The 25,691-nt window shown below is 34.9% G+C and overlaps 1 protein-coding gene across 9 annotated transcripts in view; it reads left to right on the plus strand.

Moving 5' to 3' along the window:
• The window catches only part of UBR2 (ubiquitin protein ligase E3 component n-recognin 2), a 108,406-nt gene that overhangs the window by 43,348 nt on the left and 39,367 nt on the right, over positions 1 to 25,691 (plus strand). For 7 of the 9 annotated variants that reach the window (XM_027525096.1, XM_027525101.1, XM_027525100.1 and 4 more), the window contains 11 exons: positions 151 to 213; positions 7,529 to 7,649; positions 9,513 to 9,620; positions 9,986 to 10,074; positions 11,182 to 11,280; positions 16,690 to 16,853; positions 16,943 to 17,042; positions 19,305 to 19,433; positions 21,944 to 22,127; positions 24,328 to 24,389; positions 25,352 to 25,462. In XM_027525096.1, coding sequence (XP_027380897.1) covers positions 151 to 213; positions 7,529 to 7,649; positions 9,513 to 9,620; positions 9,986 to 10,074; positions 11,182 to 11,280; positions 16,690 to 16,853; positions 16,943 to 17,042; positions 19,305 to 19,433; positions 21,944 to 22,127; positions 24,328 to 24,389; positions 25,352 to 25,462 — 1,230 coding nt within the window. Of the gene's footprint in view, positions 1 to 150; positions 214 to 7,528; positions 7,650 to 9,512; positions 9,621 to 9,985; positions 10,075 to 11,012; positions 11,112 to 11,181; positions 11,281 to 16,359; positions 16,508 to 16,689; positions 16,854 to 16,942; positions 17,043 to 19,304; positions 19,434 to 21,943; positions 22,128 to 24,327; positions 24,390 to 25,351; positions 25,463 to 25,691 lie in introns of those variants that run through there. The other 2 variants (XM_027525095.1, XM_027525102.1) reach the window with 2 other exon arrangements.

A 25,691-nucleotide genomic window follows, 5' to 3' on the forward strand; every position in this document is an offset into this window, starting at 1 on the left:
TTTCTAATTAGTGAATAAAATAAACATTGTAAATATTAAAAATTGACCAGAGTTGTTATATGCTCATATAACACTGTTTACTAATTCAAAAGTTATTAATACTGAATATAAACATTTTTGCAAGTTAATCTCAAATGTCTTTGTTTATAGGGACGTAGGTCTGTTCGATATGGAGAATTCCAGTATTGTGAACAAGCAAAATCAATAATTGTGGTAAGTAATATAAAAACATGTCTACACTTGTATTTTTTATTAGTATAAAACTAGTCCCATATTTTGGTGTTTATGAACACATTTTTCTGCCTTCATGAAAGCCGACATCAGCCAAAAATCATGTTTAAGGATGCGTTAGTTTAACATTGCTTGTTGCTTTACCTAGTTTTTTTAAGCTGTAAGATTGATATAAAAAAATGAATGTTTAGATGCAGTATATATGTATTTTTTCTCTCTTCCTATTTCTTCATTAGAAATGTCTTAGAAAGCTTTTTGCTTTTTGTTTTGCTTTTGATAGGGTTTCATGTTACCTTTTTAGGAATTAAATTGGCCTTTAGCACCAAGATTAGAATTCAAGGGAGGTTGTTTCTTGGTACCTTATAGCAAGGTATGCTGTATATCCTAATAGTATTTAGTGTATAATACATCTGAAAGAAAACTATTCCCCACATTTAGATTTATTTTTAAAAGTTAGCATTTATTGTTTTAAACTATTCCATATAACTGCATTTTATGTAAATGTCCTTTTAAAGTATAATTTTATATATTGTAAAATATTTTAAATATATAGATAAAATATGGAGATAACACAGTAACTGCCTGTGTGCTACATTATATCTTATTTTCTTCATGCTTATTTTAAATAAACAAAACAGTACAGAGGCCCTTGTATTATCTCTTCTAAATCCCATTCCCCTTCCTCTTTCACTAGAGATAACTACTTTTGTTAATTAATTTTTCATTTCCATACATGCCTTTATACTTTATCTACTAAATATCTATCAATATTATATGCATTGATTTGGAGGTCTTTAAACATTATATAACAAGACTCATACTGAATGTATTATATTGTAACTTGGCTTTTCATTTCAGTGTTATTTCTAGATTTATCTGTGTTGATACATGTATGGTATAAAGTATTCCATTGATGACTATACCATCAATGGTGACTTGTCTTTTCCTGTCAGTGTTGTTTCTAGATTTATCTGTTTTGATATATGTATTTGTAAACTATTCCATTGATGACTATACTATAATTTTACATTCTCCTATTGATGGAGAGTTTGGATATTTCCAATTCTTTGTGTGACTTGTCAGTCCTGCTATGGACGTTTTTTGGTCCTCTTGTTGCATAGAAGCAAAAGTTTCTCTAGTATGTATACCAAGAAATGGAATTGTTGAGTTGTTAAGTTATAAACATTTTCAGCCATACTAGATTTTGCCAAGTTAATCTCCAAAATAGTGGTAGCCAGTATACATTCCAACCAGCAGTGAAGTACAGTTCCCACGTCTCTACCACTTTGTCAGAACTATATTGTCAAATTAAAAAATTTTGCCAACCTGCTGTGTATGTATGGCATCTCATCTGTTAAATTTGCACTGCCTTGATTACTGAATATCTTATTTCATATTTAATGTATTGGTCACTTAAGTTTTCTGTAAATTTCTTGTTTATACCCTTTACCCATTTTTTTATTAAGTTATTTGTCTTTTTCTTACTAATTCATAGGGGTTCTTTACATAATCTGAATCCTGATCTTTTGTTGCAGTATCTTTTCCTGACATACAGTTTTATATCTTATTTGTGATGCCTCTCCTTGAGCAAAAACTTTAATTTTAATGTAGCAAACTGTATTTTTCTGTTTATGAGTTTGTGTCTTATTTTAAAAATTCTTGCTATCTGGACATACTCAATTTAATAATGCATTAGAAACAATACTGTGGTAGAACATTCCCATTCTTAGGAACTATATACTGAAGTTTTTAGGAATAAGAGGACATGATCCATATAAGTTACCTTCCGTGCTTCTTTTTTGTTTGTATGTGGAAAAAGAAAGATAATGTGTAAATGATAAAGCAATTAGGATAGAACTTTACAGAATCCAGGTAAAGGAGATGACATTTCTTCCCCTTAATTTGTTGTTTAATAGTAGTATTTCAGTTTTTCCCTAAAAAATAAGTACTTGTAGTCTCTGGTAGTGTCTGCATAGATATAGCAATACTATTTTCATAATATAGAATAAAGTCCAGAAATAGTTACTAGGATGAGGAAAATCTAGGACAAAGATATATTCTAAGGGAGGAGGAGAGCTTCTTAACCAAGACTAGAACCCCAGGAGTTAAAAAGAATACATTTTTTTGGCTACATAAAAAATTTGCGTAGCAGAATATTATTAAAAATGTCAGTAAACTTAGAAAAATTATCTCTAACACAAAGGATAGACATTTAATGTTTATGATGAACAGAGAACTCAGGTTATCAAGTAGGGAGGAAACAACAGAATAGAAAAATGGACATGAGGTATGGAAAGACAACCACGGCCGAGATAATCTCAGTGGTATAAATACATGTAAAAAGAGACGCAAACTCACTAGTAATTACCAAAATGACAGGGAGATTTCATATCCAACAGATGGAGAAATCAGAGTGATAAAGTACCTTGCAGGCAGAGATGCATAAATTACTACCATGTATTTGGAAAACAGTCTAGTAGCATATATTAAAATTTTGCCTCTCCTAGAAATTTATCCCGTAAAAATACAAGCACCAGTTAGTGTGTGTACAAAGATGTTCAGTACTACCTTTGTTATAGTCATAGAAGATTGAAACAGAATATGAATACCCTTCTCTAGAGAATGTTTAAATAAATCCACACCACAGAATATGATGAGTCATTAAGCCCCCCAAAAAAATCTGTTAACACAAAGATGCAAAAGAGTATGATAATATTCCATTTTTTTGCAAAATCAAATAAAAGTCTTTATAACTGTGTACATATATGATACATATAGGTGGATAAAATATGCAAAGGTATACTGTGCTAAAGTGGGTTATGGAGATGGGATGAGATGGATAGAGAGATGATTCAAAAGGAAAATGGGGGAAAACACGTTAAATGAAAACTTTTAATAGACTTAAATACATTTCTCCAAAGAAGATATGCAGATTGGCAAAGAACATGGAAACATGCTCAATATTATTAATCATTAGGGGAATGAAAGTAAAAACCATAATAAGATAGCACCTCATATGCATTCAGTTCAGTCACTCAGTCGTGTCTGACTCTCTGCAGCCCTATGAATTGCAGCACGCCAGGCCTCCCTGTCCATCACCAACTCCAGGAGTTCACACAAACTCACGTCCATCAAGTCGGTAATGCCATCCAGCCATCTCATCCCTTGTCATCCCCTTCTCCTGTCCCCAACCCCTCCCAGCATCAGAGTCTTTTCCAATGAGTCAGCTCTTTGCATGAGGTGGCCAAAGTACTGGAGTTTCAGCTTCATTATCATTCCTTCCAAAGAATACCCAGGACTGATCTCCTTTAGGATGGACTGGTTGGATCTCCTTGCAGTCCAAGGGACTCTCAAGAGTCTTCTCCAACACCATAGTTCAAAAGCATCAATTCTTTGGCGCTCAGCTTTCTTCACAGTCCAACTCTCACATCCATACATGACCACAGGAAAAACCATAGCCTTGACTAGACGGACCTTTGTTGGCAAAGTAATGTCTCTGCTTTTGAATATGCTATCTAGGTTGGTCATAACTTTCCTTCCAAGGAGTAAGCATCTTTTAATTTCATGGCTATAATCACCATCTGCAGTGATTTTGGAGCCCAAAAAAGTAAAGTCTGACACTGTTTCCCTATCTATTTCCCATGAAGTGATGGGATCAGATGCCATGATCTTTGTTTTCTGACTGTTGAGCTTTAAGCCCACTTTTTCACTCTCCTCTTTCACTTTCATCAAGAGGCTTTTTAGTTCCTCTTCACTTTCTGTGATAAGGGTGGTGTCATCTGCGTATCTGAGGTTATTGATATTTCTCCCAGCAGTCTTGATTCCAGCTTGTGCTTCTTCCAGCCCAGTGTTTCTCATGAGGTACTCTGCATATAAGTTAAATAAGCAGGGTGACAATATACAGCCTTGACATACTCCTTTTCCTATTTGGAACCAGTCTGTTGTTCCATGTCCAGTTCTAACTGTTGCTTCCTGACCTGCATACAGGTTTCTCAAGAGGCAGAAACCTGGTATTCCCATCTCTTTCAGAATTTCCCACAGTTTATTGTGATCTACACAGTCAAAGGCTTTGGCATAGTCAATAAAGCAGAAATAGATGTTTTTCTGGAACTCTCTTCCTTTTTCCATGATCCAGTGGATGTTGGCAATTTGATCTCTGGTTCCTCTGGCTTTTCTAAAACCAGCTTGAACATCTGGAAGTTCACGATTCACGTATTGCTGAAGCCTGGCTTGAAGAATTTTGAGCATTACTTTACTAGCATGTGAGATGAGTGCAATCGTGCGGTAGTTTGAGCATTCTTTGGCATTGCCTTTCTTTGGGATTGGAATGAAAACTGACCTTTTCCAGTTCTGTGGCCACTGTTGAGTTTTCCAAATTTGCTGGCATATTGAGTGCAGCACTTTCATAGCATCATCTTCCAGGATTTGAAATAGCTCAACTGGAATTCCATCACCTCCACTAGCTTTGTTCGTAGTGATGCTTTCAAAGGCCCACTTGACTTCACATTCCAGGATGTCTGGCTCTAGGTCAGTGATCACACCATAGATCTTTTTTGTACAGTTCTTCTGTGTATTCTTGCCACCTCTTCTTAATATCTTCTGCTTCTGTTAGGTCCATACCATTTCTGTCCTTTATTGAGCCCATCTTTGCATGAAATGTTCCCTTGGTATCTCTAATTTTCTTGAAGAGATCTCTAGTCTTTCCCAGTCTGTTTTCCTCTTATTTCTTTGCATTGATCACTGAGGAAGGCTTCTTACCTCTCCTTGCTATTCTTTGGAACTCTGCATTCAGGCTTATATCTTTCCTTTTCTCCTTTGCTTTTCGCTTCTCTTCTTTTCACAGCTGTTTGTAAGGCCTCCCCAGACAGCCATTTTGCTTTTTTGCATTTCTTTTCCACGGGGATGGTCTTGATCCCTGTCTCCTGTACAGAATGTCACGAACCTCCATTTAAGGGACTAGATCTGATAGACAGAGTTCATCAGGCACTCTGTCTATCAGATCTAGTCCCTTAAATCTATTTCTCACTTCCACTGTATAATCATAAGGAATTTTATTTAGGTCATACCTGAATGGTCTAGTGGTTTTCCCTACTTTCTTCAATTTAAGTCTGAATTTGGCAATAAGGAGTTCATAATCTGAGCCACAGTCAGCTCCCGGTCTTGTTTTTGCTGACTGTATAGAGCTTCTCCATCTTTGGCTGCAAAGAAATCTGGTGATGTCCATGTGTAGAGTCTTCTCTTGTGTTGTTGGAAGAGGGTGTTTGCTATGACCAGTGTGTTCTCTTGGAAAACTCTATTAGCCTTTGCCCTGCTTCAGTCCGTATTCCAAGGCCAAATTTGCCTGTTACCCCAAATGTTTCTTGACTTCCTACTTTTGCATTCCAGGGCCCTATAATGAAAAGGACATCTTTTTTGGGTGTTAATTCTAAAAGGTCTTGTAGGTCTTCATAGAACTGTTCAGCTTCTTCAGCATTACTGGTTGGGGCATAGACTTAGATTACTGTGATATTGAATGGTCTGCCTTGGAAACAAACAGAGATCATTCTGTCATTTTTGAGATTGCATCCAAGTACTGCATTTCAGACTCTCTTGTTGATCATGATGGCTACTCCATTTCTTCTAAGGGATTCCTGCCCACAGTAGTAGATATAATAGTCATCTGAGTTAAATTCACCCATTCCAGTCCATTTTAGTTCGCTGATTCCTAGAATGTTGACTTTCACTCTTGCCATCTCTTGTCTGACCACTTCCAATTTGCCTTGATTCATGGACCTGACATTCCAGGTTCCTATGCAATATTGCTCTTTACAGCATCGGACCTTGCTTCTATCACCAGTCACATCCACAACGGGGTATTGTTTTTGCTTTGGCTCCATCCCTTCATTCTTTCTGAAGTTATTTCTCCACTGATGTCCAATAGCATATTGGGCACCTACCAACCTGGGGAATTCCTCTTTCAGTATCCTATCATTTTGCCTTTTCGTACTGTTCATTGGGTTCTCAAGGCAAGAATACTGAAGTGGTTTGCCATTCCCTTCTCCAGTGGACCACATTCTGTCAGACCTTTCTACTATGACCCGCCCATCTTGGGTGGCCCCACACGGCATGGTTTAGTTTCATTGACTTAGACAAGGCTGTGGTCCATGTGATGAGATTGACTAGTTTTCTGTGATTGTGGTTTCAGTGTGTCTGCCCTCTGATACCCTCTCGCAACGTCTACCGTCTTACTTGGGTTTCTCTTATGTTGGACGTGGAGTAGCTCCTCTCGACCCTCCTGCGCCTGTGCAGCCACCCCATATGCATTAGGATGGCTGTTATAAACAGCAACAATAACTTAAAATCACAGGTATTGGCAAGGATATGGAGAAATTGGAACACTCAGATGCTGTTGGTGGGAATGTAAAATGGTGCAATCACTATGGAAAACAGTATGGTGCTTACTCTAAAAATTAAAACTAGAATTACCATATGATCCAACAGTTTTTCTTCTGATTACGTACACAGAAGAATTGAAAGCAGAGTCTCATGTTCATAACAGCATTATTCAGTTGACAAAAGGTGTCTATCAATTCATCCACTGATAGACACTTAAGGAGCAATTTAACTGGGTGAATGGTTAAACAGAATTTATATACATACAATAGAATTTTATCCAGCCTTAAAAAGGAAGAAAATTCTGATACACACTACAGTGTAGATTAACCTTGAGGACATTATGCTAAGTGAAATAAGGAGTCATAAGAAGGTAATGTATGGTTCTGTTTGTATGAGGTACCAGAGTGGGTACAGAGTTTCGGTTTTGCAAGATGAAGAGTTCTGGAAATGAGTTGCACACCAGTGTATACTTTGCACCACAGAACTGCACACTTAAAAATGGTTAAGCTGGAAAGTGTTGTGTGTTTACTATAATTTTTTTAAAAGTATTGATAACATCGCATTTGTGCAATGAAGTAAATTATTCAAATTAGTGTAATTACATTAAGAAATTAGTTTAAAAACATACAACCAGTTTAGCACTTAAATAATTTATAATTGATGGGGCACATTTTCAGATATAAGACCAAGAATTCAGGTTAAAACTGTAACTTCTTACTTTTTTGTAAGAATCCTAGGATTCCTTCTAGAAAATTAGAATCTGAATAAAGCAACCCAAGTCGTGTTTTTCTTACACACATACATGAATAACTCACCTATAATGATGAGAGTGTAGTTATATTAAATAAAAATTTGACTTATTTTCTATAAAATAGGCTTTTTAAGTTTGGTGTTTTTTTTCATTCTGTCATTTCTTTTTAAGAGAAATACCAGTAGACAGACAAAGCCACTCAAAGTTCAAGTTATGCATTCGTCTATTGTCGCACATCAGAATTTTGGTTTGAAAGTGTTGTCTTGGCTGGGAAGTATTATTGGATATTCAGGTAGGTCCATAAAACCTTTTACAAATTGACTTAAAAATGAGTTCATATGCTCTAGCAAAACTATTTTGGAAAAGTAACAAATGGAATCAGGTGTTCTGTTTTTTTTTTTTTTTTGCTTTAGTTTTGTGTTTTAAAATACCATCTCAAAAAAACAAACAAACAAAAAGAAATACCATCTCAGAATATCTTTATATACACAAAAAAATATTTCCCAAATTTTGGTCTATGAGATCTTTTTCATATGCATACATTTATGTATTTTCATACATAAATAAAAGATATTTATATATCTTCAAATAAATAAAGGAAACAGTGGATTAAACATTGTAAATGATTTTAATATGCTAATGAATCTAAATCTTACCAACTTGATAAAAGAACCTATTTTTAATGGAGCATCCTGTGGAATTCTCTTCCACTAAGCAAGCTGGAAAATGCCACTGTAAATAGAACTTAAATGGTTAATTGTTTAAAGGATATCTTTGTTTTGATTTCTACAATTTGTGTTTACCGATAATTTGCAACCCTGAAAATATGCAAATTTGAAGTTACTGTGTATTTGAGTTTTTGTTTTTCCACAGTCTACAGGTTAGATAATCTTTTAAAAGTAGTGGTAACAATTAAGAGCCTTCATGTCCAATGCCAAAAATACAAGTTTGTTGTGTAACACTGAAGAATAAACTAGGAATACATCTAAGCTGTCTGTCCTACATTTCTTCAGGCAAGGGATGTGGTTTGAATAGATGATATTCCAATGTTTGCTATAAAGAAAATTTCTAAAACCTTTGTATTAAAAAGCTATTAGAAAGAGTATTGCCAACTGTGAACTGACAGGTGAAAATCAGGAGGTGTGGAAATTTAGGAAAACATGTTTGCTTGCCTTTTAAATGTCTTTCCAATTAGTTTTCTTAACCTTTTTTAACTTTGTTGTTTTCCATTGGGTATCTATCTGAATGCCAAATACTGTGCTACAGAATTAATAAATAGTATCATGGAAACAGTTTTCTGCTAAAAATTTTCTTTGAGAAAATGTATCATCAACAATTTAAAGACCTTATCATCTATTATTTAATATGTATATAAAGTTTTCTCTGTAGCCTTCTAAAAATTTTCTGTTTGGTGGCTCTTACAATTAAATTAACAAAGAAGTTTCAGATTATTTTGCATGATTGTAGATGACTAAAAACTGTGATTTTAAATATAAAATATGAAACTGGAAGGTATTAAAGTTCTAGTTTTGTTAATGCTTACATTAATATTTGAACGTTTTTTTTTTTTTTTAAGTTTAGCATTTAGAATATGTAGGAATTGCCTTCCAAAGCCTCTCATATAGTGGGTATCCATAAGTACATATTTTTGTATTTTTGTTTAATGAACATTTTGCATAATAACAATAAAATGGACTGGTATATATAAAGTACAGAGCATGTATTCTTTTAAATGGTAGCATAATTTCATATTATACCTATCTTCTGTTATCATAGGATATATAATTTTACTAATATATAATTTTACTAATACCTGGTTTAATTAGCATAGATGCTTAGAAAACCATGTTTACTTCATTGGCTTTTGGATTCTTTGTTTAAATTATTTAAGCATAAAAGATCATTGCCATTCTGATAGACAAATATTTTGGTATTTTCGAATAAAAATTGGTATATAATGCAAGATTTGGAGTTTTTCTCCATTTTGTGAAAATGTTAATAAAATAGTTAATATAGTTACTTTTTCTGAATAAATTTGACCTTTTAAAAAAGCAAGTAAAAACTCTATAGTAAGTCCATTTGAACATTTTTACTAATACGTTATTTTAATATTTGAAGTTAACTATTTCTTGACTATTTTTCTTTCTGTTTTAAGATGGCCTTCGCCGAATTTTATGTCAAGTTGGTTTACAAGAAGGGCCAGATGGTGAAAACTCTTCTCTAGTGGATAGATTGATGCTTAGTGATTCCAAATTGTGGAAAGGTAAGTATCTTAACTACTATGAGGTATAGGGGAACTTTCATAGATAATTGGAATGTTTAAGTTTCTTTTTCATTTGAGGAAATATTTAATAAATATATTTATGGCTTTTAGAATTAGCTCATGCAGTCTTATTCTTTGGGGAAAAAACAGATTTGAGGATCCATGACTCAACCTTTATGTTTTGTTGGAAGAATACATTTAGGAAAACTGATTTTTAAAGAAGCAGGTTTCACATGTTTTAAGGAATACATGTAGAGTTTTGCTCTTGAGACTTAAAAATACAATTGATCATATGAAAACTTTGGAAATGTAGTTTTTGGCTTGTTTGGTATATCCTCATGTTCCGTCTGCTCTTTTTGTGAAAGGTGCTAGGAGTGTGTATCATCAGTTGTTCATGAGCAGTCTGCTTATGGATTTGAAATACAAGAAACTGTTTGCTGTTCGATTTGCAAAGGTAAGTAGTTTCTCACTTTTGAAGAGTAATAGGTTATATATAGAATAGCTGTAGTCCATGATTATATCCAGCATTTGTAAAATTAGTAGCTAATAGTAACGTGTCATTATGTTGCTTTTAAATTCTGAGAAACTTCATAAATTATCTTTTTATCTTTTATCAATAGAATAAAAGTCTAGCAGTGAGGTTTTTCATGTTTATAACCTGCCATGATAATAATGAATATTCACCTATGCAGTGTATATGACATGAAGTGATAAATGGAAACTTTAAACCTATGCCATTCTGAATTATGATACTATTCCTATTAAATTTTGTGTAGGAAAAGATAATCTTAGTTGAAACGACGTGTGTATATGGATATGATTTAAAAATCATGAACTCTAGATTGTTGATATCATTGAATTATGTTCTTCTCCCTTAAGCTAACTGCTTGGTTATTTTTATTCACCTGAATTAGGGATTATTAACAAAGGAAACATAAAAGAATCATTTGAGGAACTCTTTCAAAATATACATGTTTGTGTTTTCCATTCTCAAACCTGCCGAAGCAGATTCACCAAGAATAGGGTCCAGTCATGTGTACTTTGAAAGAGCTATCAGGTGACTGTGATAGGCATCCAGAAGTAATGAAAGTCTGATTTCATCAGAGACAATGTAAAGCTACTGTGATTTAGCTCCACCTATGTTCAATGACAGCCCAGGATTTTAATAGCTGTTGCTGTTACTCCTGTTTGAGCTCATAAACTGCCATTGTGCTCAAGAAGATTGAATAGTGCATCAGTGTTTTTACAGATTAGTATACTGGTAATTGGTAGAAATCATTCCAGTTATTCTCATAGCACATCTTACTGACTCCTCCAGCACTGATTTTTCATTATAATCCTTAAACATTTGGTCATTGTGGATTAGAGGTGAATCTCCCCCTTGTTGTTTAGAATTACCAGCAGTTGCAGAGAGATTTTATGGAGGATGATCACGAGCGAGCAGTGTCCGTGACTGCTCTGTCTGTCCAGTTCTTCACCGCACCTACTCTGGTGAGTAGTGCTTGCCTCTTCTTTGTCACTGATAGCTGGCACTCCTTGCCTTTTTTTGCCTTCTTAATAGAACTATGAGCGTTTGCAGAGTGATTATGTGACAGATGACCACGACAGAGAGTTTTCAATCGCAGACTTCTCGGTTCAGATTTTCACAGTCCCTTCACTTGTAAGTACTAAAAGACTAAGAAGAACTTTCTTGTTTTCCGCTAGAAGGAGTAAAGCCTTAAAATAATAGAGAACTGAGATCTGTATATTTCTGAATAGAAAAATATTTTATTAATGGGTGATAAGACTTCAGATGCCTTGTATACCAGAAGATATAACTTTGAATGTGTAATCCAGAGGGGGAAAGTTATTTGAACTCAACCTGTACTTTCTCATAGTACTTCTTGAGGTTTTGAACTGACAAGTTAATTAAACTTATTATTAGTTTAACAAGTTTATCCATTAGAAACAGCATATTGTGCGAATTCCTTGACTGTCCAGTGGTTAGAACTCAGTGCTTTCACTGCCGGCTCCTCGGTTCAGTCCCTGGTTGGGGAACTAGGATCCCACAAACGACTCAGTGTGGCCAAAAACAGAAAGACGGGAAGGAAGAAACAGCCCATTGTATATAATCTCACATTTTGAAAAGCCTCCTTTTCCACCCTAAGGGAAGGTATTACTAAGGCAATTGAATCATGATGATTCAGTTATCTTGTACTAAGTTTCACTAGTTGTTCCAGCAGGCACCCTTATGTTTTCATAATATTGAATAATTAATATTTAATTCATTTAACAAAACTTTGAGCACCTATTATTTATTTAGTTCTGTGTTTTGGGAATGAAAGGGTGAACAAAAACAGACATAGTCTTTGCCCTCATGAAACTTACTGTAAAGGGAAAGACTAACATAAATGGTTAATTAAAGCTATAATAAAAACTGAAGAATTTGGTTGTTTTGAGAGAATAGTAAAAAGATCTGACCTTTTCCCACAGTTTGGAAGAGGATTCTATGTAGCTTTATGCAGGCTCATGAAGGAAAATCTATTCAAAGGAACCAGCACTTGAGAAAACCCTGAAGTAGGGACATTCATATAAAGGGGATAGAAGGAGAGAAGGAATAAAATGAGACCAGAAACATAGGCAAGGGCCTAACTGTATGGAGTTAAGAGTATGCTACAATTATTTTATTAATAAGGTATCTGTTCCAGCTTCTTTTTTTAATGACTGTTTTTTCCTCAGATACTTTTATATTCAAGGATGTATTCTAGCACAGCTGGAGCTATCTGAAGTCTGTTTACCCACTAATGAGATATTTTGGTTCAAATTAAGGATTTTGATTTTTATCTTAAGAGCATTGGAAGGCATTGAAGAGTTTGAAGTGGCACTTACATCATCACATCTGTGATTTTTAAAAGATGAAGCTTTTTGAAATTTGGAGAACAAATTTGCTGCGGCAGTAGTGGTTGTGGGGAGCATGTTAGGGATTGTGGCAAAGGGTATAGAAGTTGCAAGACAGATGTAAGTAGTGAAATCTACTGAACAACCACACTTTGGGTTTCAGGGATATTGGGTTTGGTGAGTCATTGGTTATGGGGTTTGAGGGGAAAATGTAAAGGTGATTCGTGGGTTTCTGATTGTAACCAAGTAAATTTCTCTGCCACTTGCATAGGAAGTTTTGGAGAATGAGTAGAACTTGTAAAGAGGGAAAGTGTTGCTTTCAGTTTAGTCAGCAGTGAGTTTGAGAAGCCTCTGAGACAATCCCATGTGTAGTCAAATCTGCATTTCTCCTTCATTGATCCTTTTGTCCATTTCCATGCCAGTGCTCAGTTTTAATAATTTTAGCTTAATATTCCATTTTAATATTTTATGGAGCTCTAGATCCCCTTTTATTATTCTTTCCAAGAAGTTTCTTGGGACTTTCCTGTGGTTCAGTAGCAAAGACTTTGTGCACCGCCCCTCCAACCCCCGCAATGCAGGGGGCCCGGATTCAGTCTCTGCTTAGGGAACTAGATCCCACATGCAGCAACTAAAGATCCCATGTGCTGCATCTAAAATACCTGATGCAAGTAAATAAATAAGAACTGAACTGGAAAAAGAAAAAGAAAAAAATTTTTTTTCTTAATTATTTTAGGCTTTTTTTTTTTAAAGGACTAAAATCATTTTGTCAATTTCAAAAAAAAAAACCAAAAAAAACACACACACATTAGGGTATTTGACTGAAAACCTACTGGCTCAGTGTTAAAGAATCCTCTTGGCTGCACAGGAGACTCAAGTTCAGTCCCTGGGTTGGGAAGATCCACTGGAGAAGGAAATGGTAACCCACTCCAGTATTCTTGCCTGGAAGATCCTATGGACAGAAGAACCTGGTGGGCTGTAGCCCATGGGGTCTTAAAAGAGTCAGACATGACTTGATGACTAAACAGCAACAAACAAAAATAAGTTTGTCAGTTTCAAAAACACGGAGTTTTTGACTGAAAAAATGTTTTATTTATAGATAATTTGGGAAGAACTGATATTTTTGCAATATTGAATACCCCCATCTAGGAACATAATTTGTCCTAAAAGTGTTTTATGTTTTATATTTTTGACACTATTATAAATTACTCACAATTTTAATCTCATTATGGATAATTTTTATATATCCATCTTGTATCTATCTGGTTTTCTTATTAACATTTTCTCTAATACTTTGTGTTAATGCCTTAGAATTTCTAGTAATCTGCATATAATAATTTTTGTTTTTTCCTGATATTTCAGTTTTTTATGTTTGCTTCTTACCTGACTTCTTTAGCTAGAAGTGCTAGAAAAATAACATGTATTTGTAATTCAGAGCATATTTATTTAGAATTTTTATTAACTAGGCATTGTTTAAGGCTCTGGAGATAAGTAGAGCAGTAAACAAAAAAGACAAAAGACCTTGTTCCCATGGAATTTATAATCTTAACTAGGAAGAGATACATGTATGTAATACTACTTATAAATCAAAGGTCGTTGAGAAGTGCTATAAAGTAGGAAAGCAGATTAAAAGGTTAGAGAGTGACAGTGAAAGGGTCATATTTTATACAAGGTTTTCCCAAAAAAGCCTCTCGGAGAGATGGTGTTTGAACAGACATGAGGGAATAAGTGATGTGCCTAGCTGGTGGAAGTCTCCTCAGCAGAGAAAAATAGCAAGTGCAAAGTTCTGAGGTGAATGTGCACTTGATATTTTAGAAGAAAAAACCCAAATCAGGCCCTTGTTGCTAGAGTGACTGAGGAGGAGAATGATCCGTGAGGTCATTGAGTTTGGGGATGGGGTGTGATGGGAGTGGATAGTGCCAGGCCTTGAAGGCCATTGTAATACAACTACTTCTGTCTTTTATCTAAAGGAAGTAGAAAAAGGGAAATAGTAAAGAACACAAATTAACAAAACAAAACGTACAAAAAATTTTTCTTTGAGGATAAGAAAAGCAAAACTGGTGGGAGATAGCTCTCTAGAAAGTCTAATAAGAAAAATAGAAAAAATTTTAATTTAAAAAGGATTGCAAAAGCTACAAATCTTACAGATTTCCAATAGAAAATAGGCAATATTAGGATCCAGTTAATATAATTGGAAATCTAGATGAGATGAACAGATCCCTAAGAAAAAAACACCAGTTATTACAAGAGAAACAAGAAATAGAAATTTTAATTAATATAAATATCTGCTCACAAGGAAGTCCCCAGGCCCAAAGGCTACACTGGGAAATTCTTCCAAATATTTAAGAAAAAAATAATACCTGTCTTATGTAACTTTTTCTAGAAAACAGAGAGAGAATATACTTGACACTTTAATAACGTATTCTGTAATCTTATCACCAAAACTCAGATTGAATTGCAGACAGAATCAAGCAATATGGGAAAAGGATAATGTATCATAACCAAGTTTGTTTTATTTCTTTAAGGCAAGAATAGTATACCATTTGAAAACAAAATCAGCTTGCATAAAAGAGCTTATTAACAGACAAAAAGGAGGAAAATTGATCATATCAGATGCTTATCCCGAATTCATGATTTAAAACAAATTAATAAAACCTCATGAAATAGGAATAAAAGAATTTCTATAATCTGATACAGTACCTAAAAGCAAAGCAAAAAGTGAAAACTGAAAGCAAACAGTGTGCTTGATGGCAAAATAGTAAAAGCTTGTCCCCTGAGACTAGAAGTTTTTCTTAAGTCAGTGAAATTGCATATACGTATTTAATTGTCTCAAAATTGACTAATACAGCAAACAAGAAGGAAAATCATTTTACTTGCCAATTCCTCCCCTCCTTCAAACTTGAACTATAGTCTTCACTGTCTAGGAAAATTAACATAAATTAATCCTATTGACTTTGAGCTTCTTGGAGCCTAAGTCCTGGCAATGAGATGATGATTTAAGAGTTTTTCAAAGGGATGTTTAACTGTACATTAATAGATTTTCTCCTTATCTGATGACTTTACCACTTAACCTCTACATTAGGTATCTTTTCTTCTTTGACATCTTTGTCTTCTTTCAGGAGACAATTTGGAGTTTGGTGATATCAGTCAAAATTTATAATGTATATTACCTTAACCCAGTAATTCACTTCTAGGAAATTATTTTATGAATCTCCTTGCAGCTGTACACAGTAGATAATTGTTGTAGTATCTTTTGTGATAAATAGCATAAGATTGGGAAAAACCCAAATGCTCACCAGTAAAGGGCCTGGCTAATAAAGTATGATAGAAGAGAATAGTTGTGATAGTTAAAAAGAATGAGAGAATTTATGTTAACTGGTATGGGATAATCTCCAAAATATATCAGGTGAAAAACCAAGTGCAAAACAGTGTTTATAATAGGATATCCTTTGGGCAGGAGACAGGGGGCAGAGATCATTTTACATACCCATACTTATAGCTACTTAATAACACTTACTCATGTATACTATAAATGTATATATATATGTATGTATGTATGCATACATGTATATGTTATACACACACCACTTCTGGAAGTATATGTAAGAAAACTGCTAACAAACATTGCCTTTGAAAGGGGAACTTTGGGAGCTAAGAGACTTACCTTTTTACTTTTTTTTTGCATCATTTAAGTGTATTTGCTTATTCAAAAATACATAGATATGTGTATCTATACATAGAAAGAAACAAAAAATAAATCTCAACTACGATTAAAAGAAATATGGTTTCATATTTCATACTGAGTTCTACAGAATCTGTGATATAAGCCTGTGGATCCTAGAATAATTATACCATACCATTATAGGTGTCTAAATGTCTCAGTTAAGGAAAATTTGCAGCCTGGTTCAGATCCCCCACCCTGAATTGTCTTTGAATAATGAGCCTTGGATCTGTCTCCTTACATTCTGGCATCTTTCTCCGTGATATAATTGTTGCTTCATACACGTGGCAATTGGAGTAAGTAATTGTTATTTAGAAATACACAATAATGCATTTATAATATTATGATATTATATAGTTGTATTGAAAAAGGTCTAAACTGAAAGAACTAACCAATGTTGGTGACTTTTTTTTTTTTTTAGCTTTCTGGTAAATAGTTTTTTATTACTATATATTCTCATATACTTTGTCTTAGGCTCGGATGCTTATCACAGAAGAAAACCTGATGACCATTATCATTAAGACTTTCATGGATCATTTGAGACACCGAGATGTCCAGGGCAGATTTCAGTTTGAACGATATACTGCTTTACAAGCCTTTAAGTTTAGGAGGGTTCAGAGTCTTATTTTAGATCTCAAGTAAGTTTTTGTTCAGTTGTTAAAACAGTTGCAACTTGTAAAAGGTCATTGTTTATTCATTTACTCATTGCTGTTTTTATCTTGTTCAGGTATGTGTTAATTAGCAAACCAACTGAATGGTCAGATGGTCTGAGGCAGAAGTTCCTGGAAGGATTTGATGCCTTTTTGGAATTACTCAAATGTATGCAGGTACATATAAATGGATACATTTCAAAAGGGAAACGTTTACTTTTTTCCTTTTTGGCTCACTGATCATTCTGGGCACATTTTTAAAAGAATAATTTGGATAGCTACAATTTGGACCAAGAAGCTCCTCTTAATTGGAAACTCTTAGAAAGATGTAGAATGCATAAGATCCCAGCAGAGGTTCTGACATCTGCTGTTCTTCTGTATTTGGTTATTCTTTTGCTTACCATTAATGTTCTTTCTTTGGGGGCTTCAAGTTAGTTGTTTTGTTTTGAATATGCTTGAATGGAAGTATTGTCAACTTAGTTAAGAAGCTATGTTTGTGTGTTTTTTTAATGTTTCCATATTTCTTTTTTTGTTTCATGGATGTCATATTTATATGATATAGTATAGAACTCTCCTCACCAGCTGCCCCATTTAATTTTCTTTATGGAAACACATCTGTATACAAAATAAAATCTAGAAACAAATTAACTGGTATAGTTAACCAGTTTTGTTATTGTTGTTTTGTATGTTTTTAGCCACAACTTGAGGCTTGTGGGATTTTAGTCCCCAGATCAGATCAGTCGCTCAGTCGTGTCCTACTCTTTGTGACCCCATGAATCGCAGCACGCCAGGCCTCCCTGCCCATCACCAACTCCCGGAGTTCACTCAGACTCACGTCCATCGAGTCAGTGATGCCATCCAGCCATCTCATCCTCTGTCGTCCCCTTCTCCTCCTGCCCCCAATCCCTCCCAGCATCAGAGTCTTTTCCAGTGAGTTAACTCTTTGCATGAGGTGGCCAAAGTACTGGAATTTCAGCTTCAGCATCATTCCTTCCAAAGAAATCCCAGGGCTGATCTCCTTCAGAATGGACTGGTTGGATCTCATTGCAGTCCAAGGGACTCTCAAGAGTCTTCTCCAACACCACAGTTGAAAAGCATCAATTCTTTGGTGCTCAGCCTTCTTCACAGTCCAACTCTCACATCCATACATGACCACAGGAAAAACCATAGCCTTGACTAGACGGACCTTTGCTGGCAAAGTAATGTCTCTGCTTTTGAATATGCTATCTAGGTTGGTCATAACTTTCCTTCCAAGGAGTAAGCGTCTTTTAATTTCATGGCTGCAATCACCATCTGCAGTGATTTTGGAGCCCCCCAAAATAAAGTCTGACACTGTTTCCACTGTTTCCCCATCTATTTCCCATGAAGTGATGGGACCGAATGCCATGATCTTCGTTTTCTGAATGTTGAGCTTTAAGCCAACTTTTTCACTCTCGACTTTCACTTTCATCAAGAGGCTCTTTAGTTCTTCTTCACTTTCTGCAATAAGGGTGGTGTCATCTGCATATCAGGTTATTGATATTTCTCCCAGCAATCTTGATTCCAGTTTGTGTTTCTTCCAGTCCGGCGTTTCTCATAATGTACTCTGCATTTAGTCCCCAACCAGGGATCAAACCTCAGCATTGAGAGCATGAGTCCTAACCGCTGGACAGCCAGGGAATTCCCCTGGCTGTAAAAAGATAGATAACATTGCAAAAAATATGAGCAATATCATTATGCTTTCTTTAGTACCTGTCCTTTTTAGGATATATTCTAGTTCCCATGTTATGTGGTAGTTTAATGGATATTTAATTTATTCTGGTACTTCTGTTTTTTGCTTTTTGCCTGTAGAAACAGTAGCTACCTTGGTTAATTTGAATACTCAAAATGTCCTATATTTTCCACCATTTAATTAGCTCTGTTACACCAGGGTAGTTAGGCTAGTTTCTAAAGAGGTATATTCTTTTGTATTAAAAGCTGTTTATCTTTTTCTAGTTTTGCTTCCCTTCAAACTCTGAAAACTTGCAGTTGCAAAATACAAATAAATATAAAAATTTTATTTTAGCATTTTATAGAACATACTTATAAATTCAATAGCATTTTAAAAGCCTGTCAAATTTCTTCTGACAGCTTTTTCTATAGATGATAGAACTAAAAAGGAATTTTTGAGGGATTGTTGCAGTGAAGTACAAATTTTATTGTCTAAAACATGTAGAAGATTGCCTCTAAAGTAATTCATTCTATATTTTACTGGGATTTTTTTCTTTATAAAATTTTAGGGAATGTTATATTAAACATGTAATTTAAGAAGTTGGACTTCTCATACTGCTTGAAGCTTCCTGTTAAAACTCTTGTATGTTTTTGTAATCAGTATATATTTCTTCTACATTATGTCTTAAGTTTCTGTGTAGAAAAACAAATTAATTTTAATTTATTTAAAATCTTTTCACTTCTTTTAAGGGAATGGATCCAATTACACGTCAAGTAGGACAGCATATCGAAATGGAACCAGAGTGGGAAGCAGCCTTCACACTACAAATGAAATTAACACATGTCATTTCGATGATACAAGACTGGTGTGCTTTAGACGTGAGTCTCTTCTGGGGTCAGGGATAGGAGATAAATTGGAGGAGGGGCAGAGATAAACAGTTTCCTAAGTAAAATATGAGGCAGTTTGGAGAGGATAGTAAGAAGATCATATTTTATGATATGCTCATAAAATAGCATATTTTCCTGTTTGACCTATACATTCAATAAAAGTTATAATTCTAAAGCCTTAGAGAAATCAGAAAATAGAGGGAGATGTAATCCACACTCTTTTCTCTTATGTTGCTGTCTTCTTTTTTTCCCCCCATAATCCTATCAAGATTTTGAGCATATAAAAAGTTTATAAATTACTCCAAAATGAAATTTTACTATTAGTACATTTGTCCTGTGTCTTTAAACTATGTTGGCCTCCTTTGGCTATAAAATCTAGATGAGAAGTGTAAGTTAGGAGATCAGAGAAGGCTTCCATGAGATGTAAACTGTGTGTCAGAATTAACTGATCAGAGTAAAGAATATTCCTGACTGAGGAAAAGCTGTATCATGCTTTCTGATGAATAGGAGTATGGTTGTTCCAGAAGCTGTGAGAGGCTGTAGTTGGAGCAGAGGTTGAAGAGGGCCATGTTCAGAAGTTTAAATTTTATTCTGACTGAAGTGGATGCTATTTGAGACTCCCAAGCAGAAAAGTGACATAATCCAGTTTACATGTTTTTGAAAGTTATATGTGTGGATAACGGATGGAGGAGGGCAAGAGTAGAAGCAGGAAGTTCAGTGGAGACACATTGGCTTTCCTTTAAATGACTGAGATATCAGTGGCCAGGTTTGAGAGCATTTTAGGTACGGTTGCTAGCTTGGTAATAGATTGCACAATGGGGAATGAAGAAAATAGAGCCCAGAAATAAACCCACACAATTATGGTCAGTTAATCCACAACAAAGGAGACAATATGCCATGGAAAGACAGTGATCTTTTTCAGTAAGTAATGCTGGAAAAACTGGACAGCTGCATGTAAAAGAATGAAATTAGAACATTTCTTCACACCATATAAAAGAATAAACTCAAATTGGATTAAGACCTAAATGTAAGACTGGAAACCATAAACCTCCTAGAAGAAAGCATAGAACACTCTTTGACATCAATCTTAGTAAATTTTTTGGATGTATTTCCTAAGGCAAAGGAAACAAAAGCAAAAGAATAAACAAATGGAACCTAATTAAACTTAAAAGCTTCCACACAGCAAAGAAAACCATCAACAAAACATAGAGACAACCTACTGAGGAGGAGAGAATATTTGCCAATGAGATGACCAATAAGGGATTATTATCCAAAATATATAAACAGCCCATACAGCTCAATATCAAAAAAACAGCCCAATTAAAAAATGGGCAGAAGACCTGAATGGACATTTTTCAAAAGTGGACATACAGATGACCAATAGGCACATGAAAAGATGCTTAACACTGCTAATCATAAGAGAAATGCAAATCAAACCACAATGAGCTACCACTTCACACGTGTCAGAATAATTGTCATCACAGAGAGCACAAATAACACATGTTGGCGAGGATGTGGAGAAAAGGAAACCTGTACAGCTGTTAGTGCGAATGTAAATTGTTGTAGCCACTGTGGAAAACAATATGGAAGTTCTTCAAAAAACTGAAAATAGAGCCACCATAAAGTCCAGCAATCCCACTCCCAGGTATTTATCTGAAGATAAAGAAACACTAATTTGAAGAAACACATGCTCACTAATGAGCCTGGGAGGCTACAATCCACTCACAAAGAGCTGGACTTGACTGAGTAACTAAGACTCCAGTGTTTACAGCAGCATTATAATTGCCAGGATACAGTGTCCAATAGATGAGTGGCTAAAGAATATGTAGATGGGTGGGTAGGTGTGGTGGAATATTACTCAGCCATGAAAAGAATGGAATTTTGCATTAGCAACAACATTGATGGACCCTGGAGGGTATTATGCGTAGAGAAATAAGTCAGAAAAACAAAAAGTTATGCTTAGTGAAATAAGTCAGAAAGACAAATCCTATAATCACTTATGTGTGGAATCTAAAAAATAAAACAGAAACAGACTCACAGGTACAGAGAACAGACTAGTGGTTACCAGTGGAGAGAAAGAAGACCAGGAGGGGCAAAATAGGAGAGATTAAGAGGTACAAACCACTGTGTATAAAATAAATAAGCTATAAAAATATATTGTACAACACAAAGAATATAGTCAATATTTTATAATAACTAAATGGAATATAATCTATAAAAATTTTGAGTCACTGTATTGTACACTTCTAACTAATGTACATCAACTATGCCTCAATTTACAGGAAAAAATGGGGAATGAGGGAAAGGAATATATTAGAATGACTTCTAGATTTCTGCAGCTCTGTAGAGATGTTCCCTGAGACAGGTCCTTGGATAGAGGGAACAAGTTGCGAGGGGAAGATTGAGTTTGCCCATATTGATATTTGAGGTAAATATTCATCATTGAATTTGAGATTCTTGTTTAATATTGTAGAAACTTAACATAAAATCCTCTTTTATAGGAAAAAGTATTAATTGAAGCTTACAAGAAATGCCTTGCTGTATTGACACAGTGTCATGGTGGTTTTACTGATGGTGAACAGCCAGTCACATTAAGCATTTGTGGACATTCAGTGGAAACTATCAGATACTGTGTTTCCAAAGAAAAAGTTAGCATTCACCTCCCAGTTTCTCGCTTACTTGCAGGTAAAACATTTTTCCCTAAAAAGAGAAGCCTGAAATTGTCTTTTGAATTGTTGTTTGTGGTTAGTATTTACTGAATACCTACAATGCTTTATTTTGAAAGTGTTCTTGTTCAGATCAGTCTATCACTTAAGTGATTGTTAATAAATTGAAAACACCCTAGACTTCCTCTCTCTCTCAGCAGTTTCTTATTGATAAATTTTTTAATCATCAGGTTGAAGTGAGTTACAAATTGTATTGATAGGTTTTTTTTAATTGTAAGTAGCTGATTTACACACTATTTATACATGCTCAACTATTTGAAGCTGCTACCTCAGAGCAGCCAGAAACTCTGCATGTGCACTCGTCTGTCTCTATAGACATCGTAACTTTCTTCCACATTTCTTGAGTGCAGGAATTCTTAGCCTGTTCACATACTGTTCCCTTTAGTTCCGTTTCCAACTCAGAGAGTAGAAAAGTAAAGTTATAAAGGTAAATATTTTCACTCATTGCAGAATTTACAATGTAGCTTAAGTGTGTGGCTCAGTAACTTAATAACGTGAAAGTAGTTTGTGTGTGTGTGTGTAAGTGTAAAAGACTGGAGAATTGGTATCTTTTCTTCCTTAAGTGTTTGGTAGAATTCACCAGTAAAATAGTATGGAACTGATACTTTCCCTTTTTTGGTAGGCAGTTAATCATTGATTCAGTTTCTTCAGCAGATATACAACAGTTCCTATTATCTGTATCTTCTTGTGTGAGTTTTGGTGGTTTGTGTTTTTCAAGAAATTGGTCCATTTCATCTGAGTTATCAAATACGTGGACACGGAGTTGTTCATAAAATTCCTTTATTATCCTTTTAACGTCTGTGGGATAAATAGTAACAATCCCTCTGTCATTTCTAAAGCCTTTTTTTTTTAATTGTTCTGTGCATTACCACATTATCTTACCAATAGATGTTAGCATTCCAACAATTTTTTTAGATTCTTATTGAAATTGTGGTGATTTAAGATTGAACTTAGACATGTGAATTTAAATAGTACAAGTAGAACAATAAAAAGTACCTGAAATGAAATTGTGATTGTAGGCAGAGATCTTTTTCCTGTAACTTGTTAATGCCCAGTTTTGTTTTCATAAGTATTGATACTTGCATGCTGAACTATTGATCTTCAGTACAGGCAAGTGATGGCATGGTGGTGTGGCATAGTGTTCAACTAGAATGCAGGAAAGTGGATCTTTAACTCAGCCACTGATCTTTTCTGCCCTTTGAAAATCTGAGTGGAAGCTAATGCTGATAATTATCCACAGGGAAAACAGTCAGTACTCTAAAAATGTAGTAATTTTGCCAAGGTATTTACCCCCCTCAGTCCTCTAATATTTTGAGCATTTTATCTTCCTGTGTTTGGCAAACTTTGGCCTGAATGCTTATAATCTAACTGGAGAGCCAAGTGAACATACACAGAGCAGTTCAAGAACAACTTGGAGGCTATGCTCATGGAGGCTGAGTGCACATTGTTAGAATGGAATTCTCAATACAGGTGTTCTTGGATGAGGAAAGCTTCAAACCAGGCTTGACCAAGCAGCCTGCATCTATTGATGAGACTGTAAAAAGCACTTTCTGTTTAGACAACAACATAAATAGGACAGTTCTTAGCTAGCAGAATTAACTAAAGTTGAGTTATGAAAAGCCCTTTGCAATTAGGGACGAAAGAGGCTTTGATCCTAAACTGGAAATTCTGGGGAACTGAATTCTGAGGTCAGAATCAGTAGACCTTGAATTCCATGGCCAGTTTCTCAGTTCAGTTGCCAGGAGGATCTCTTGCTACTGTACTTTAAATGGAACAAACTTCATGATCCAGTCGATTATGACCCTTAAAATTGGTTTAACATATAAATTGCTTTGATAGTTATATAGCTGCTTTTGCTATGTTTGCACTTCTAACATTTACTTCTGTAAAATTTAATCAGTGTATGTTGGTACATGTAATTAAGACTCTGGTTCTAAGCATGCCTTTAATACAGAGGTTCATGAAAATAACAGTTGGAAAGCTTCTTTTATGGATGCAGTTCATTTTGTATCTTAATGTGTAATATGATAGGTTTCCAAAGAGACACAGAAAGGGAGTTAGATATAAAGTTGAGCAAATATTTAGTTTAGTTTTTTTTTTTTTTTTAATCTAAATTACTTTCACCTATAGAAATACTTCTATCTTTGTTTTCCATGCAGGTTTGCATGTGTTGTTAAGCAAAAGTGAAGTGGCATATAAATTTCCAGAGCTCCTACCTCTAGTAAGTAGTGCAAACATTTAAAAGTAAATACCTATTACAGACCTCCAGTTAGATAATAAATAAGTTATGAGAATATAATATCCAGCACAAGGAATGTGCTGAGTAATATTGTAATAACTTTGAATGGGGACAGATGGTTACTAGACTTACCATGGTCATCATTTCATAATTAGAAAAAGTGAAAGTTGCTCAGTCATATCTGACTCTTTGCGACCCCACGGACTATACAGTCCATGGAATTCTCCAGGCCATACTGGAGTGGGTATAGCCTTTCCCTTCTCCAGGGGCTCATCCGAACTGAGGGATCAATCCCAGGTCTCCCGCATTGCAAGCGAATTCTTTACCAGCTGAGCCACTAGGGAAGCACAAGAATACTGAAGTGGGTAGCCTATCCCTTCTCTACCGGATCTTCCCAAGCCAGAAATTGAACCGCAAATATCAGATCATTACATAGTATACCTGAGTGTGTGTTTGTATATGTGTGTGTATACAGGAAAAGACAGATTAATTTATTGTAGGGATTTGGCTCACATACTCAAGGGATTTGGCAAGTCCGAACTAAACCTGGCAATCTGGCGGATTAAGAGTTGATCTTATAGTCTGAAATCCAAAGGCAGGCTGGAAGCAGAATTTCTTCATCCTTGGAGAAACCTCAGTCTTTTCTTTTAAGGCCTTCTAGCTTATTGGAAAAGGCCCACCAATATCATGGAGAGTAATGTGCTTTACTCATAAAGTATACTGATTTAAATACTAGTCACATCTAAAAAATGGCTTCACAGCGACATCTAGACTGGTGGTAATCAAAAATTGGGTATCATGGTCCAGCCAAGTCCACACATAAAATTAACTAGCACACGGACATACCTTAAAATAGTTTTGACTTGTATTTTATATAAAGTTTCCATCTCTAAACCAGTCTTCTTTATAGAATTGAGATTTTTGTCATTTTTTTGTATACACAGAGTGAACTTAGCCCACCCATGTTGATAGAACACCCTCTTAGATGTCTTGTTTTATGTGCCCAAGTACATGCAGGAATGTGGAGAAGAAATGGTTTCTCTCTCGTAAACCAGGTAAGTGGTTTTTAATTCTGTGAAGAGTTCTCAGTCCATTCTTTAGTTTCTGTGGAGGTTATAATAGTCATCGAAAGTCATCTATATTAAAACTATTGAATGGCCACTGGAAATGAACCTTAAAAATGTTTTATTAAAAACTGTTTGACAAGATAGATGTAATGTTAAACCAAAAGTTTCTTAGAGCTTTTATTCATATTTTATTAAGAAACAATATCAAAAGTAGAAA

This window comes from Bos indicus x Bos taurus, chromosome 23, assembly GCF_003369695.1.
Source record: "Bos indicus x Bos taurus breed Angus x Brahman F1 hybrid chromosome 23, Bos_hybrid_MaternalHap_v2.0, whole genome shotgun sequence".
In the NCBI taxonomy this organism is placed as follows: domain Eukaryota; kingdom Metazoa; phylum Chordata; class Mammalia; order Artiodactyla; family Bovidae; genus Bos; species Bos indicus x Bos taurus.